Source organism: Gossypium hirsutum, chromosome D10, assembly GCF_007990345.1.
Source record: "Gossypium hirsutum isolate 1008001.06 chromosome D10, Gossypium_hirsutum_v2.1, whole genome shotgun sequence".
NCBI classification, from domain to species: Eukaryota; Viridiplantae; Streptophyta; class Magnoliopsida; order Malvales; family Malvaceae; genus Gossypium; species Gossypium hirsutum.
Window position 1 is genome coordinate 10,918,677 of NC_053446.1, and position 17,649 is coordinate 10,936,325.

The window sequence follows — 17,649 nt, forward strand, 5'->3', positions numbered from 1 at the left end:
CTATTGATCTTTTATTAACGGTGAAAACCGTCAATACAGGTATTATCAAGTCAACATAGCAAACAATGTCTATCCGACACTTATTATTTTAGCGACCCTCAAATAGTCAGTATAGACCTTTAAACCTATTTTGACGATCATGTATTTCGTTGATAAAAGGGTATACCGACGTTACATGTGCCAATAGTTAATTTTTTGTTGGAATAGCACTTTTGACCATCGATGTAAGGGTAGATTAACAGATTTTTTTTAGCGACAATTTTTTGGTAGTCATTGTTACAACTTCTGGAATCTCTTTTACCTAGTAAGTATTCGCATCCATTCAAAACCCTCTTGCACAATCTTATGTGCTTTTCTATTGCCATGTCTGCTTGCATATCAAAAAATAGGCTTTAGAAATGATTTCGCTAAAAAACGAGCATCAACAATGTAAGCACTAATGTAGGATTTATCCTCCTTTTCTTTCATGATCCTCAAAATGACCGTTCGAGAATCGCCCTCCACCTCCACCATAGTAAACCCCATATTGAGAGCAAGCTGTAGGGATTGAATAGAGGCCAACGCCTCTACCGAGAAAGCATCAAGTATGTGCAAATCAATATCATTCCACTACCCAAAACTTGACCATAAGCACTTTTAATCACAAAGTTTGTTCTTAACTGTCTCGACTTAACTTTGAATGCAACATCAAAATTGATTTTCACATAAGGATTAGTTGAGGAAGACCACCTCACTATAATTGGGCCAACTTGTACAAATAACTTCTGAATTCTTTAAGAACTGACTAAATCCTCATGCCAACCTCTTGCATTAATTAAGGTTTATTCTCCATAATATGCTTATTACGTGATGTTCAAATAACCCAGATGGCCACAATAATAACTCTACAGATAGGTAAAGAATTTTTACTAAATAAAAACTTAAACCAATCCTAGTAATCACCATTCTGGATAGTCTTAATCACATGGAAAGATTTATAGGGATTGCATTTAAAACATTATATCATTTCCCAAAAAGATATTAATTTATTTCAACCCTTACAATATTTCTCAACTGGAATTCACAAAATAATCATTTAGTAATTTCGGTAAAGAAGATTTACCCAGTAAAAATTATGTGAAACTCAGTTCACATTATTTAATTGGATCCTCTATATGTTGTGCAACAAGCATGCACACATATTGCGTCTAATATTTAACTTTGTGAAATTAAATTAATTATAAGACATTTTATAATTAATTTAACATGTACGACAAGTTAAATATAATTTCATCTTTCTTCATATTCCAATCATTTCACCCTGGTGTGACCCTGTAAGATCCTATAATAATAGAAGTAATATTAAAATACTTCTAATGTTAAGAATAGTTAGTGGCTCTAGAATTATGTCATTGCTACCCAAGCTACAGAAAGTCGTGGTTCGATACAATCCTTCTATGATAATATTATCGTCTAGTATATCTCTTTGTCTGTGATATTCAAATTGAACACAAGTCATGGAATAGTCACACTTGTGTAGTCCAATTTCTTATTTCTTGAGTCTTAAGTAGACTAAAATAAACAAATGAGTTTGGTATCTCATATCAACTCATTTGAGAACGATCATGCATTTCTAGTCTCACTTGATTAAGGGGCCTGAGATATTGCTCCCATTATGTAAAAGGGGCGAATCATATTTTAATCATTCATATCCTACTACATAGATTTTGATATATGCAACAACAGATTTTATAGTACAACTATTTACAAAGATGTATGATTGTGTCAAAGTATACAATTCTCAATGTTGGAACTATAATAACCTCAAGCCTAAGGATGATATATACTATTATCACTATGAGAATTGTCGTGACTGTTACATAATAATCTAAAAATCATTCTCATGGTAAGTTAGTTTAGTATATTGTTCTTCAACATATACTTACGTATGGACTTAATATGTAACACCACTCACCCTTCTCCGTCACCGGAATCGAGTTACGAGATGCTACAGTAAATAACTGAACCGGAACATGTAGATTAATTCAAGTATTTAAAAAAACAATTCTCAAATCATCATACTATCAAACAAACAATGTTTTGCATACAAATTTAAACTTAAATCTAACTTAAAAAAAGCTTTAAAATCAATTTAGAAACGAATAGGGACTAATTTAAGATTTTACACAAAAGAACAATATAAAATGCAAAATAGGGGTCACACGGCCATGCAGCCAGGCCATGTAGTGCTGTACCACATAGTCATATACCCAAACTGCGTAAAAGACTAAAGCCATGTAAATCTAAGTCACATGGTCATGTATCCAGACCGTATAACTAATTGTAACCGTGTTATTACTCACGCATCCTAATTACTAATGACACACGGTCATGTCACCAACTCGTGTGTGACATGCGACCGTGTGGTCAATTGTGTAACACCAAAAATAACCATTATGCAATTAATTCAACCCAAACACTTAAGCATTTCCAAACACACATTTAAGTACATTAAAATCTTGCCTAAAACACTTCAATTACTCAAGACAAATCATGATACAATACATCCTAATAGTGCCTAACCAATATGCTATTTTGGCACCATCACAACCAAGTTCTAAAACATTATCAAAATATCCAACAAATACAATACCAAAATCTTTCAATCATGTAGCTCAAACATACATAAAATCCTATATTGCAATTGTTCATTTTACCATGAATAACTTACCAAACTTTACCTTTTTAACAAGCCAAAACATGTCTTAACATAAAACAATATTAACCAAATAGGTCTCAAATCTATTAAGTGTCATTTAACAAGCATGCCTTAACATTTCATTCAAGAATCACCTAAAATCGAACTCCAAATTCATACATGTTTCAAAACCAAGAATACATCAACCAAACATTCATATATTGTAACACCCCTAACCCGTATCTGTCGTCGGAACAGGGTTACAGAGTATTACCAGAATTTACAGAACATATAACAGACATTTCATGTTAGTTAACATTCATATCAGAAACCATTCATAATGAATTATATCGTCCCTTATATGAGCCCTCGAGGCCCAAAATATGCATTAGAAGCAAGTCGAGAATAAACCAGGTACTCAGAAAAATTTTCCTAAAATTTCAAAAGATTTTCAAGGTGAAGGGGACACAAGCCCATGGGGTCAGGCTGTGTGATTCACACGGCCAAAAGACACGCCCATGTCTCAGGCCTTGTGGGTATTCAAAATAGGACACACAGCCGTGTCCCAGCCAGTGTCCTTACCCGTGTAACTCTCTGACTTGGGTCGCATGGCAAAGCCACACGCCCGTGTGCCAGGTCGTGTGATCAATTCTAAGCATTCTATTTTGAATTTTAAAGATGCAGGGGACACATGGCCAAGTCACACGCCCATATGCTAGGTCTTGTGTCACACACGATTGAGACACACGCCCGTGTCTCTACCCGTGTGGACGAAATAAGGCCATTTCCAAGCCATATTTCTCACCCAAAATTTGCCTTGCACCTACAATAACACTTTAATACATTCACAAGCCGATACAATATATCCAAATCAAGCCAATACCAAGTATCATGCATGACATATCAATACATATGACCAAGTCTTTATTTTTATCAAATTAACCTAGTACTTATAAAACATCTTTGTACTAAATATGCCATTTCAACCATTCAACAATATATCTATATGATATCCATCACTCATTCATTTCAAAGACACATCAACCATAGATAGACTCTTATATACTCACCAAAACATATTTATCACAAGGCATTCGAATGGCTAGTTACAACCAAAACACATATATGTCATCAATGGCCCAGTTCAACCTATACATGCCATTATAACCAAAATTTAGTTCGTTATATATACCAAAATGAGCCGAAGGATAGTGTGATGTAGCCCTGACCAGCTTCTAACCTTTACGAGCTTCTGAATACTATAAAATAAAGGAAATACAAAAAAGTAAGCATTTAATACTTAGTAAGTTCGTATAACATGAAATTTAACTTACCATTTAATCACAATTAAGGTAAGCATATAAAGCATACTTAAGCAAGATGGCCAAAAGTCCTAGCACATATCCTCATCAAACATGTTAGACATGTATTTCATATAAATGTCAAGGAACATGTGTGAGCTTAACAATATCAAGTTTCCATGTTCATAACTTTCCACTTCTTGTATTCATATATCAATTTCATATACTTCATGTATATACAGGTAATGATTCATTTTGAACTCATATATTTTCTCATGTCAGGACTTTACCTATTGAATTATTGAAAATATTGATAGATACACGGGTAGTACACACTAGGTGTACAAAATCTGTATTATGTCGATTCATATTCAAGAATGCTCATACGAGCACATAAACTGGAAGCTCTTTTGAGCCATATAACAGGAAGCTCGTGTGAATCATGTAATGAGAAGCTCCGGAGAGCCATTAACAGGAAGCTCATGTGAGCCAATATCTGGAAGGTTAAGCGAGCCAATATTGGGAAGCTCTAGAGAGCCAATTAATTAGGAAGCTCATGAAAAAGCCTTTAATCGGGAAGCTCCGGAGAGCTATATATCGAGACGCTCATAAGAGTTGTGGTGTGTCTATAACTCATGTAGAATTACAACCAACCGGGAAGCTCAGAAAAGCTATTAATAGGAAGCTCGCAAGAACTATATAACGGGAAGCTCGTGAAAGCCAAACATTGAAATGCTCATGAAAGCTATTAACAGGATGATCTTTTGAGTTGTGGTGTGTCCGCAACATATACAGGATCACATCCAATCGGCCTATATCTATCGAATTTTATTTATTCAAACAGGACTTAATATTTGTCGGACATTATCGAATATTTCCCAGATATGTCATCAGTACTTTACATGGCAATTACACAATTCATACACATTACAATATTCAATTCAATTCAACATAAAATTATAAAATTTAGTTACACGAACTTACCTCAACAAGTGTTCGTGTACGTAAAATCTACTAATCCGACACTTTTTATTTTCCACGATCTAACTCTGTATTTGGTCTATCTGGATCTATACGAGTAAATTTAACTCAATTTAATACAATTCATATTCAATTCAATCCAATTCACTTCTGGCAAAATTATCATTTTACCACTATACTTTTGATTAATTATAATTTCGTCCTTAGACTTGAAAAATGAAATTCATGCAATTTAATCCTTATACTAAGCCTAGCCGATTTTTACATATAACAATAACAGCTCATGTATTTCATAAATTTTAGAATTTTTTCCATGAATTTTTACATCTTTTTAATTTAGTCCCTAAATCATAATTTCATCAAAATTCCCTTTACAAAAGTTATTTATCTATCAACAACCTTTCATTTTCTACCATAAAACTTCATAATTCATGCATACTCATCCATGGCAAAACCCTAGTACTTTGATAACTTTGCAAATTAATCATCGAGATAGCTAGATTAAACTATTACGATATCAGAAACATAAAAATCATTAAAAACGGGACAAGAATGCTTACCTAATTAAGCAAAATAAGTTGGCTTGAGCTTAGGTTTTCATGGCTAGGGTTTCCATCTTTTTATTTGGGAAAGATGATGAAAAATGATGATATTTCTTATTTAATTAAAATATCATCTTTTATTATTTCAACTTTCCAATTTAGTCCTTTTCTTTATTTAATTTTTCATGGATGAATCATCATATTTATCTACTAACTCCTCTTAATGGTCTATTCTCATATAAGGACCTCAAATTTTCAATTCTATAGCTATTTGATATTTATAGCTGCTAGAACTTAACTTTTGCATTTTATGCAATTTGGTCTTTTCCATCTAATTAGACATGTAATCGGTAAAAATTTCTTTACGAAATTTTCATATGACATTTCTATCATAATGCAGACTATGAATTAATATAAAAAAAAAAATTTGGACTCAAATTTGTGGTCCTGAAACCATTGTTCTGATTTCACTGAAAACAGGCTGTTATATATATTCCATTCATTCCATCAAAAATATCACATAACCTTTACAAGGAACATTACATATATACCATTATAAACTCATTACAACATCAACCGCATGATTCCAAAACAAACTATATACATGCTACATAACTGAAATAAAAACGATATCAAGATCTACCGAGACTAAAGCTAGATAGTGTGAGCTCTTGAGTGATTTGATCTGCCAAATTCCACAAATGTCAACTACAGGTCAGAAAACGAAACAAAGTAAACATTTTAAATGCTTAGTAAGTTCATAAGATTTAAAACAGTAAACTAACCATAATTCATAACTAAACATATTGAAATAATTAATTAAACTGAACTACCTGTTACGACGTTTTACAGTATCAAGGATAGTTCATCAGTTATTCCAATCATGTATCAATCCAACATTTACTTGTTATGTTGATCTAGTATCGTACAACGGAGTCGTCAACAATATACCATTAATATCGTTCCATTCACACAATGTACATATCTATTTAGAATACATGTTATCATTAATCTGATGTAGCATTCTCTAGTAATAAGGTAAATCCCACATATAATCGAATATATATAACATTGTTTCAAGTAGTATATGTATATATCATCCAAGATATTACCAACTACATACATTATATCAATTCAATACCATTTATATCATTTAATCATCATATATCATTTGAATGTATTCTTATAATAATTTAACAAACCTTTCCATTTTTCTATTAATCCAATAGCCCGATGAACATTAGTAATTCAATTTGCATACCTGGGTAATTACACCTCACCATGGAACACTGAAGTGCAAAACAAAGACACCACAAATGCAAACAAAGACACCGAAGTGCTTCTGGAGACACCAAAGAGAAATTAGGGGAACAAAAGTACAATCAGAGGCATCGAAGTGCAATCAGGGCACCATAGTGCAAATAAGAGCATGGATATGCTATCAAGAGCACCGTAGTGCTAACAAGAGTACGAAAGTGCTATCAAGAGCATTGTAGTGCTATTAGGAGTACGAAAGTACTGTCAAGAGCACCGTAGTGCTATCAGGAATACGAAAGTACTGTCAAGAGCACCATTATGCTATCAGGAGTACGAAAGTACTGTTAGGAGCACCATAGTGCTATTAGGATCACTTATTCAAAATTCAGTACATTCATGTTATCACAACACTTCCAATAACTAAAGCATATATCAAATTCATCTAAATATCGTGCAATACTCTACACAGAGTTTAATTATTCTATACATATCTAAATACCTTTCATTTAAGTCATATATCTCAATAATTAATCAAATTCACACCAATATGATTCGATTAATCATTACCAGCTACCAATTCATTTATTAACATTTCTTACAAATTAATCCATTCATATAACAATTTACATTCTTTTGATGTTAAGTATCTTCCCATATTTATCATACATTTCAAGTCTTATTGAATTAATCCGTTTGATACTGAGACAATATATATACCTAGCAATATTATCTAAAAGGCAAATCAGAGTATTACAACTACATTATGAATTTAAAAATTAAGTCTCATATGAACTTGCCTGACAAAAACAACAACGGATAAGGCATCAAAAACTATTCAGCAATTTTTTTCTTTTTCTGTGTATATCCTCCAATTGTTGAAAATCTCCAATCTAAATCATAATTTAGTTCAATTATCAATTACAACCTTCGTTTAACAGCATACTAAATTTATATGACAATTTAAGTTCATCTATCGAATAATCCCTTAAGTTTTGTATTTTATTCAATTTAATCCTTAAAACTGAAACTATTATATCTTTCAAATTCAAGCTTTATTTTACAATTCAATTTCAATTACATCCCTGTATAGCCCTCTAAATACATATATTTTAGAATTTTTATATCAAACTTTACATTATTACATTTTTGCCCCTAAACTCAAAACTAACAAAAAATCACTATACAAATTAGTCTTATTTCATTTCCAAGCATCAAAACCTACCATTAACATTCAAAAACTTCAAATAACATCAACAGAAGCTTTTTAAAACTTTGATAGTTTTGAAAATAGAGATACCGGTTAATTGGATCTAATTGCAACAAGCTCAAAAACATAAAAATTACTAAAAATAAGAATGAAAAAGCTCACCATCAAAGGCCTTGGCCGAACCTAGAGTGCTCAAAAATGAAGGTTTGGTGTTCTATTTTTCGGTGGAAGATAAAAAAGAAGATGGTGATGCTTTTGTTTTCATGTTTTAAAATTTATTAATATTAAATTAACATAATTTTAACATAAAATAATTAAAGGAAGTAACAACTAATCATCCACCACATTAAAAAAAATGTATAGTTGCCTCTTAAAACCTCCCAATGTGAGATTTAAGCATTTTTAATTAATAAAAATCAATATTGATTAATTTTTACGATTTTTACAATTGAGTTCTTTTTTCTTAATTAACTATCAAATCATCAAAATTTTCGGGCTAAACCTCAATTCACCTATATAATAACTTCGTAAATATTTAATAATAATATTTATAAACTCAATTTATGAAAACGAGGTCCCGATACCTCCTTTTCCAAAACCACTAACTTAAGGTACAAACCACTTGTACGTTGACTAACTGACCAAGTAATAAAAATCTATCAAATCTCGATTCACTATATTACTATATTTTACTCTTAAATATTAAATAATAATTTTACAATCTCACTAGTCGGAATTGAGGTCCCAAAACCACTATTTCCAACACCATAAAAAAACGAATTGTTACATAATATCTCATATCCATAACATCTTATCATTTATCAAGCACGTATTAATCTCAATACATCATTTTTGTCTGAGTCCATAATGATATTTGATTAAGGATATTTAATAAAATTTATTATTAAACAATTTATTTAATACCCATAAATAAAGATTGAAAATAATAATAACAATGTCTTTATTTGTTGAGTATGACTCCTATTTCAGTCAAATTTGATAAATAATCTTTTAGTTAAACTCTGTTTATTTGTTTCAATCAAACTCTGATTAGTTTAGATTATTTTATTATTATTTGACCTATGAATTTAGTCTATAAATAGGTTCTTTTACAACCTTAGAAAACACACTCATTAGAGATTAGAACTCATAACACATTTAGAGAATTATGAGTTTACGATTTGAGAGTTCTTTATTTTCAGGTTTTTAGGATTTAGTTTTTTATCTCTATCTTTTGTACTCTTCGTTCTTTTGCCATTATAGTAAAATTATCTTTACGCGTGGTTTTTTGCCCTCTTTGGAGAGTTTTTTCACGTTAAATTTGTATGTTCAATTTCTCAATTTATTTCGCTATTTTTTTACTTGCTGTTTAATCGGGTCGATTCCAACAAGTAGTATCAAAGCTAGTTCAATTTTCATAGATCAGCCCATTCGGAGATGGCAGCAACAATGTTTGAAATTGAGAAGTTCGATGGCGAGACAAATTTCAATCTGTGGTAAGTTCGAATGATGGCAATTCTAGTTCAAACCGGCTTGAAAAAAGTTGTTATCGGGAAAAAGCTTGAGAATCTAAATCAAATAGAATAGGAAGAGCTTGATGAAAAGGCCTTGTCTACAATCTAGTTATTCCTCACGAATACAGTATTGCAGGAGGTAGTGATGGAGAAGACCTCATCCGCATTGTGGAAAATGTTAGAAACTCTTTATGCGACTAAGTCTCTAGCTAACCATTTAGCGTTGAAACAACGTCTATTTACGTTTCGCATGAACGGATGTGAGCTTCTTAGAGATCACATCAGTCAATTCATTACTCTTTTAAATGATTTAAAGAACGTTGAGGTTCATATTGACGATGAAGATCAGGCTATACTATTATTATGCTTTTTACCCCCTTCATACAAGTCTTTCAGGGAGACCCTGATTTATGACAGAGACAAACTCTCGTTTGAAGATGTGAAGGGTCATTTATTGAGTAGAGACAAACTCGACAATGAGTTTGGTTTGGATAGCAAGGCAGATAGGCAAGCTTCTGTTTTAGTAGCATCAAAGAAACGAGACAAAAGGTGTCGCTATTGTAAAAAAGTTAGGTTACGTCAAAGCAGATTGTTATAAACTGCGAAATAAAAAAGTTGCTGAGAGTAACGAGAAAGATGTAGCTGGTGCTAATTTGGCCGATGAAAGTGGTGATGATTTCTTGTTAGTGTCAACGAACGACAACTCCAAGCTCACGTCTAAGTGGATCCTAGATTCGAGATGTTCTTTCCACATGTGTCCCAATAGAGAATGGTTCTCCACATACAGTTTGGTTGAATGTGGATTTGTGCGCATGGGAAACGATTCATCTAGTAAGGTAATTGGTATTGGTACTGTTAAAATTAGGACACACGATGAGACGATTAGGACACTCTCAGATGTCAAGTATGTACCTGATTTATAAAGAATCTCATCTTCTTGAGTATTTTAGACTTGAAAGGATACAGAAGCAACATCGAGTTCTAGTGACATTAAAGTATTTCGTGGAGCTCTCGTTTTGTTAAAAGGTAAAAAAATCGACAGTCTTTATATTCTAGAAGGTTCTACAGTGACCAGTGAAATCGGACGTTCCTCGTTCGTTACGGAGTCGAAGTCAACTCGTTTGGAGCGGAGGCAACTTGGTCATAGGAGGGAAAAATGTATGACTGTTTCGTTGAAGAGAGGTTCTCTTTTGGATGCAGGTTTTGAAAAGTTAAGGCACTGTGTTCGTGAAAATCAGACTCGGATTAGTTTTAATTTGGCAGTGTACAAGTCGAAGGCTAGAAGTCTTCTAGTTTCTAAGCACAAATTCGACTCAATTAATTCCCTGCATAGTTCAAGATAGGCCCGTGGCAGGCTTTAGCAAAGATGGCATTGTGGAAATATGAGTCAAGGTGGAGATTTGTTGAGTATGACTCATATTTCAATCAAATTTGAGAAATAATCTTTCAATTAAACTTTGTTTATTAGTTTCAATCAAACTCTGATTAGTTAGATTATTTTATTATTATTTGACCTATGAATTTAGCCTATAAATAGGCTCTTTTACAACCTTAGAAAACACACCCATTAGAGATTAGAACTCATAACACATTTAGAGAATTTTATATTTACGTTTTGAGGGTTCTTTGTTTTCGGGTTTTCAGGGTTTTGTTTTTTATATCCATTTTTTGTACTCTTCATTCTTTTGCTATTATAGTAAAATTATTTTTGCCCATGGTTTTTTACCCTCTTTGAAGGGGTTTTTTCACGTTAAATTTGTGTGTTCAATTTCTCAGTTTATTCTACTTTTTTTTACTTGTTGCTTAATCGGGTCGATCCCAACATTATTAATGAACTAAATAAACAAATAAAGACTGAACATAATAATAGCAATGTCTTTAATAATAAATTAGATAAACAAATATGTAATTACAATCCCCTGATGACCTCTTATGATTTATCTTTCCACTGCTCGCTTAGTTAATCCTTACATTCCTTAGCAATATGGCAATGTGCAAAGAGGGTATACCCCTGCTCGTTTCTAATTTCCAATGCTTTCCTAGGTTTGCTCTATTTAGAAATCAAATATACTAAGGTTTTATTTACTTAAAAAGCTCTTTTTCACATAATTTTTCAACTTCTATAGTAAATCAGTCTTTAACTATTTTACAATGGCTTCTTAAATGTCCGAAATTGTAATGTGAAATGTGATGTTACCTAATCTAATGATATTTTGGTTACATGAATTAATGAGTTGTTCTTGTATATTCTTAGAATTGTGTTCCATTCACTTTTTCTTTTTTGGTACATGAAGAAGGATAAAATCATAACTAGACTAAACGATGTTATGTCATTTCGGAGCAGTCATCATGAAATCTTTGGAGAATTTCCTCTGAGGGCTGCATATAGCTATACCTACCCAAAGGCCTTGAAAGTGCCATTGTTGCCAGTCTATCAGCAACTTTGTTGCCCTCTCTGAATATATTCACTTTTCACAACACTTTTGAATAGTTTTTCTTTTTCTTCACTAGTACTTCTAGACTCCATTTCTATTCTTCATCTTTTGAAGTAGAGACAAAGATACATTAATATCATTGAAGGTAGAAGTAATATAGAGACCCCTATACTAGGAATCGAATTGTATTTTGCTCCTCCTACTTAAAAAAATAGGTAAATTAATCTTATATGTTAGATCAAATAGCAAATTGATCCTTTTATTAAAAATTTCATCCATTTTTATTGTTAATAAATTATCCTTATACATGAGCATAAGGTACATGTGACGTGTCTAGTTATTTCATTAACCACATTAGTTTTTAACAGTACAAATGAATATTTTTTTAATAGAAATTACCAATTTACTTTTTAATCTTAATCTATAAGAACAAAATCGCTCATTTTTAATAGAAAACACAAAATACAATCTGAGTACTCCTGATACATTATCTCAATAGTAATTGTAGTAGCTGTAATTGAAAGTACCTTAAAAATTAATATTTTTATTTCTTAATTGAGAGATAAAAGCTGAATTATCTAAAAAAGGAAACTAATTTAAAAGATTAAATAAAAATATGTATAAAAGTATAAAAATAAAAATTATTTAAAAAAAATCTAATTACTTTAAACTATAACTTACTAATATTTTCAATGGAATAGATTCAGCCGATTAATCCGATCACAATTATAATCGGCTCCGATAGAATACCCAACAATTTCCTCGTCCATGTAAAAAGAAAATAATTAATAATAATAAATAAATAAATAAAAGCCTTAGAATTTCAACCAAAACTCAAACAGAAGCAACGACGAACAGTGAACCGTATCTTTCTTATTTCTTCTACATTACTCCTCTGTCCTCTCCCTCTCTTTATTGTGAAAAAAAAAACTTCATAGAGGGGAACGAGCAACCTTGAATACGACGACGCACTCAAACCATGTCTTACGATTATCTTTTTAAGTACATAATCATCGGTGACACTGGTAGCTTACTTCTCTGTTTGAAAATTTCCCAATTTGATTTTTTCTTTTTTTTAAGTATCATTTAGAAATGCTTTCAATTTTTTTGGGGATTTGATTTGATTTTTTGTGTTGCAGGTGTAGGAAAGTCATGTTTGCTTTTGCAGTTTACAGACAAGAGATTCCAACCAGTTCATGATCTAACCATCGGTGTTGAATTTGGTGCTCGGATGGTCACCATAGATGGCAGGCCCATCAAGCTTCAGATTTGGGACACTGTAAAAACCCTAACTCTTTAACCTTATATATACACTCGCACTCTGTTGTGTTGTTTGCTGGAAAGGGTATTAAAATGTTAGAATTTTTAGCTTTGGCATATGAATAATTTAGGTTTAGAAGCCAAAGAGTGTTACGTAAGATTTTGGTTATTAAGCAAGGAATTATGGCTGTTGCGTCTAGAAGAACTTAGGGCTAGGGGCCCCCAAAGAATATGATTATGTGTTAAGTTTGGAGTAGAGTTTTGTCGGAATTGAAATTCTTTTTTCGACGTTTGTTTGTCTATTTGATTGGCTTTTAGTTGGCTTAATGGTGAGAGTGAACGGAGGTGAAAGTGAAAGCTTTTGGTGACTCGTTTTTCAGGGGATTATATTTTTGGTGACATTAGGTATCTTTTAGTTGTTTTTGTAGGAACTCCACCTTCTTTCATGGGGAGGAGACTATCTTGGGTGGTTATTTATTCTTTTTTCGCTTGCTTCCTACTCAAGGAATGTGGAACTGTCGAAACTTAGCTTATTAATGAATTCAATGGCTTATGTTATCTCTAGTGCTATAAATGAATAAAGCACTCAGTAAATAGTTTATAAATGGGTTTGGTTTAGGGTCATATATTCATTTATTAAGTTTTGAACCAGATTTTAACACTTGTTAAGAAAACGAATGAGTTGAATATCAATAAATGTGACTGTTTATGTTCACGAACAAGGTCAATAAGTTGTTCATAAACAAGCTTAGTAAATGCTTGATGGTGTATTCTTCTTCTTTTTGCAAGCAGACTACATTTAGCTTAAGCATCTTTTAACACAATTCAAGTCTTGATTCAAATTTTATATCATTAAGAACCATATATGGATAGATTAAAAGGAATCCAATGTTTATGATTTTCTTTAAAATGTTTATATCTAGGTAAAAATAGCCATTTTATGGTTGAGAGATGGGATTTAGAAACTGTAATGGGAATCTACATCTATTTATATGCTTCTCTTTCCCGCCTTTTTTTTTCACTGCCAAATTTAAATGCTGAAAGTGTACCCAACAGAAAATGGTAATGTTAGTTGAATGATATTTGGGTTGTGATTGGTTCGTAAAGGTAGGCTAAAGTTTGAAACTTTTGAGGATATAAAAGAGAGCTTGGTTTCAATCAAAGCCAGATAAGTAGGCTGAGCTGAGTTTGAACAAGGTTTTTGCAATTTGGCTTGAGCTCATCTATTGCCCAGCTCGTTAACATCTAACTGAGCTCGTAGTTATCTCAACTATTTTTCTTTTCCTTCTTTTTTATTTTCTATTTCATTGTTCATCATTTTGATGGATTTGAGCCAGAGCTTATGCATGATTATATTTCAGGCTGGGCAAGAATCCTTCAGGTCCATCACCAGATCTTACTATAGAGGAGCAGCAGGAGCTCTTCTGGTCTACGATATAACCAGGTGAGAGACAGAATCGTCATTCGGTGCAGAATTAGTTGCTGTTATCTGTGAACTATTAGAGATTAGTGAAACCCTTAAAACAAGGTTGTAATGTGCAAGGATACTTAAATAATAGGTGTAGATGAGTTGAGGTTTCTTGCATCTCACTATTATAGCTTTTGCTTCAAGATCTTTTCTTACCCTTGGATTTTAGCAACTTTTATTTCCTCTCGGTTAGAATGCTAAGACTGGTTTCATTTATTTCTATTATAGGGGACTATCAAAGCTTACAAAACCTAGTTCTGGAGTATTGTATTTTCTTATATCTGAACTGCAAATTTGTAAATTGACCAGGAGAGAAACATTTAATCATCTAGCAAGTTGGTTGGAGGATGCACGACAACATGCAAATCCAAACATGACAATCATGCTCATTGGGAACAAAAGTGATCTTTCTCACAGGAGGGCTGTTGCTGTTATCTGTGAACTATTAGAGATTAGTGAAACCCTTAAAACAAGGTTGTAATGTGCAAGGATACTTAAATAATAGGTGTAGATGAGTTGAGGTTTCTTGCATCTCACTATTATAGCTTTTGCTTCAAGATCTTTTCTTACCCTTGGATTTTAGCAACTTTTATTTCCTCTCGGTTAGAATGCTAAGACTGGTTTCATTTATTTCTATTATAGGGGACTATCAAAGCTTACAAAACCTAGTTCTGGAGTATTGTATTTTCTTATATCTGAACTGCAAATTTGTAAATTGACCAGGAGAGAAACATTTAATCATCTAGCAAGTTGGTTGGAGGATGCACGACAACATGCAAATCCAAACATGACAATCATGCTCATTGGGAACAAAAGTGATCTTTCTCACAGGAGGGCTGTTAGCAAAGAAGAGGGCGAACAGTTTGCTAAGGAAAACGGGCTTTTGTTCTTGGAAGCATCTGCTAGAACAGCTCAAAATGTTGAGGAGGTAAGTATTTTCCCCCCTAATTTGCGCATCAAAATTTTATATCTAGCGCCATCATTTTAATTGGAATTTTTAGTGCTTTCTTCATTCCTTTAATATATTTTACTTTGACTTGAGAACGAGTGTTGATCCATATATTTAGAGAATCCGAGCATGTGTCAGATACAAGTATCTTGACCTGGATGCTTAAGGGAAAAAAATGAATAGTCAGAGCAACATGGCTTTTGTTGAACTTTTGCTGTGCAGTTCTAACTAAAATTCTGAATCATCTTGCAGGCCTTCATAAAGACTGCTGCTAAAATCCTTCAGAACATTCAGGAAGGAGTCTTCGATGTATCCAATGAGGTAATAATCGAGCCACTTTATTGAAGCAAAAAAAATTCGGGTCAGGAGGGAAGGGTGAAGGGGGCAACTTGCATTTTAATTAGACATACGGATAAAATATATACCAAAATATTTTTAGTTGCACTTAATATAATAGAATATAATATTCTACTAACAATAAATATTTGATTCAATTTTTCTGTCATGGTTATTACATATCAAATTGAAAGAAACAAATGTGAGGATGACGTTTCTTTGAAATAAGTTTGGAGCTTATGCAGATCGTAAACGAGTTTAATATTAATAATTAATTTATATGAAAGAATTAAATCCAAAAACAATAGTAGAATTTCATATAGATATAAGAAGTAATAGTTGAATGTAAGACTTTTGAGGAGAAGTTATGAGGGCCAGCCAAATGCTAATTTAACATCTAAGCCATTGACTTGCATATATACATCAAAAATCTTGAAAGTCGGGGACCATGGTTCCCTTTAACGGCCCCTGGCTTCGCCTGAAAAGATCTCTGGAACTGATGATACATTTGCCCATATGCCCCCCTGGCTTCATTGAGGGGATGTCTAGAACCAAAGATACTTTCTCTCTCCATATAGAAGATGGCATTGTTTCAATGGACTTTATAGCCGGAAACTAAAGAAAACCATGATTTAGCTAGTTCGACTTTCTGTAAGGGGGTTGATAAACTTGTTATATGTGGTTTGAACCTAGAATCATTGTCATTAATCGAGAGACGAGGTCACTTTCAATTAATTATTTTCTTTTCGTCAGAACTCTGATGTTTGTCTTCGATGTGATCAGCATTGTTTAAATTGACTTACTTACATCTTGCAACTAAAGAAAAACATGATTTAGATAGTTTGAACCATCTTCATTAATCAAGAGACAAGTTGAGTTTCTTACTCAAAAAGGCATTTTTCTTTGAAATTACTGCAGTCCTCAGGCATCAAGATCGGGTATGGTCGCGCCCAAGGTCCTTCTGGTGCAAGAGATGGAGCAGTTGCTCAGAGCGGTGGCTGTTGTGGTTAATATAAATGCAAACTATCTCTTGAACCCTGTACTTTGTATTTGATAATTGTGTCCAATTTACTTTCATCAGGTTCCTTTGATGAATATATCCCTTAAGTTGTTGAATTTAGTAAGAAAACCCAATGTACAGTGTTAAAATCTTTTTTCTTTTATCCTTTCATTTTAGTTTAATGTGTAATTTGCACTGTAACATAAATGTTTGATGTTTGCCAACAATGTTCATGGCTAAGAAATGTCAGTTGAATATATTCTTCAGTACGATCATGGTGAATTCCTCTTTTCTTTTAGTTGAATTTGAATTAAAAGTATGTGAGAACTAATGCTACTGCATGATGCACATGACACGAGTTTCAAATTTATCAAATTAATGTGATTGTGGCATAATAATAAAACTCGACCCAAGCAGATTAATGTGATTGTGTAAATACTAGGTCCGAGAGGTAAAAGGGATATCTTTGCTTGCAATTTATTCAAGTCTGACTAAAACGATTCAAGTTTGGCTCAAGTAGTGAAAGTTTGCGAATGACTCAAATTTAAACACAACCCAAACGGTTCAGAATATATTTTTCCATGTATTTTATTATTTTTAACTAATATATGAAAATTCTCAAAATTCGATTTTAACTTCCCATAGTAGTATTTTAAATGGATTGCAGTGCTCTAAATGACTCGTTAAAGTTAAATAGTCAATATTCCAGATTAGGTTCATGT

The 17,649-nt window shown here is 32.5% G+C and overlaps 1 protein-coding gene across 2 annotated transcripts; it reads left to right on the forward strand.

Moving 5' to 3' along the window:
* Positions 1–12,723: 12,723 nt before the first annotated feature.
* Positions 12,724–17,196, forward strand: LOC107914222 (ras-related protein RABB1b). 2 transcript variants are annotated; one of them, XM_041103095.1, is made up of 7 exons: positions 12,724–12,939; positions 13,054–13,193; positions 14,536–14,618; positions 14,952–15,116; positions 15,366–15,570; positions 15,844–15,912; positions 16,846–17,196. In XM_041103095.1, exons 1-7 carry the CDS (start codon positions 12,894–12,896, stop codon positions 16,936–16,938), a joined length of 801 nt encoding a protein of 266 aa, XP_040959029.1. In that variant the 5' UTR covers positions 12,724–12,893; the 3' UTR covers positions 16,939–17,196. The 2 variants fall into 2 exon arrangements, with proteins under 2 accessions (XP_040959029.1, XP_016698540.1); XM_016843051.2 differs by lacking the exon at positions 14,952–15,116.
* The last annotated feature ends 453 nt before the right edge of the window (positions 17,197–17,649 follow it).

Bases quoted from the DNA above. Each gene is read 5' to 3' on its own strand.
- LOC107914222 (XM_041103095.1), top strand. From the start codon at position 12,894: ATGTCTTACGATTATCTTTTTAAGTACATAATCATCGGTGACACTG. The intron at 12,940-13,053 runs GTAGCTTACTTC...TTTGTGTTGCAG, and splicing joins CATAATCATCGGTGACACTG to GTGTAGGAAAGTCATGTTTG. The intron at 13,194-14,535 runs GTAAAAACCCTA...ATTATATTTCAG, and splicing joins AGCTTCAGATTTGGGACACT to GCTGGGCAAGAATCCTTCAG.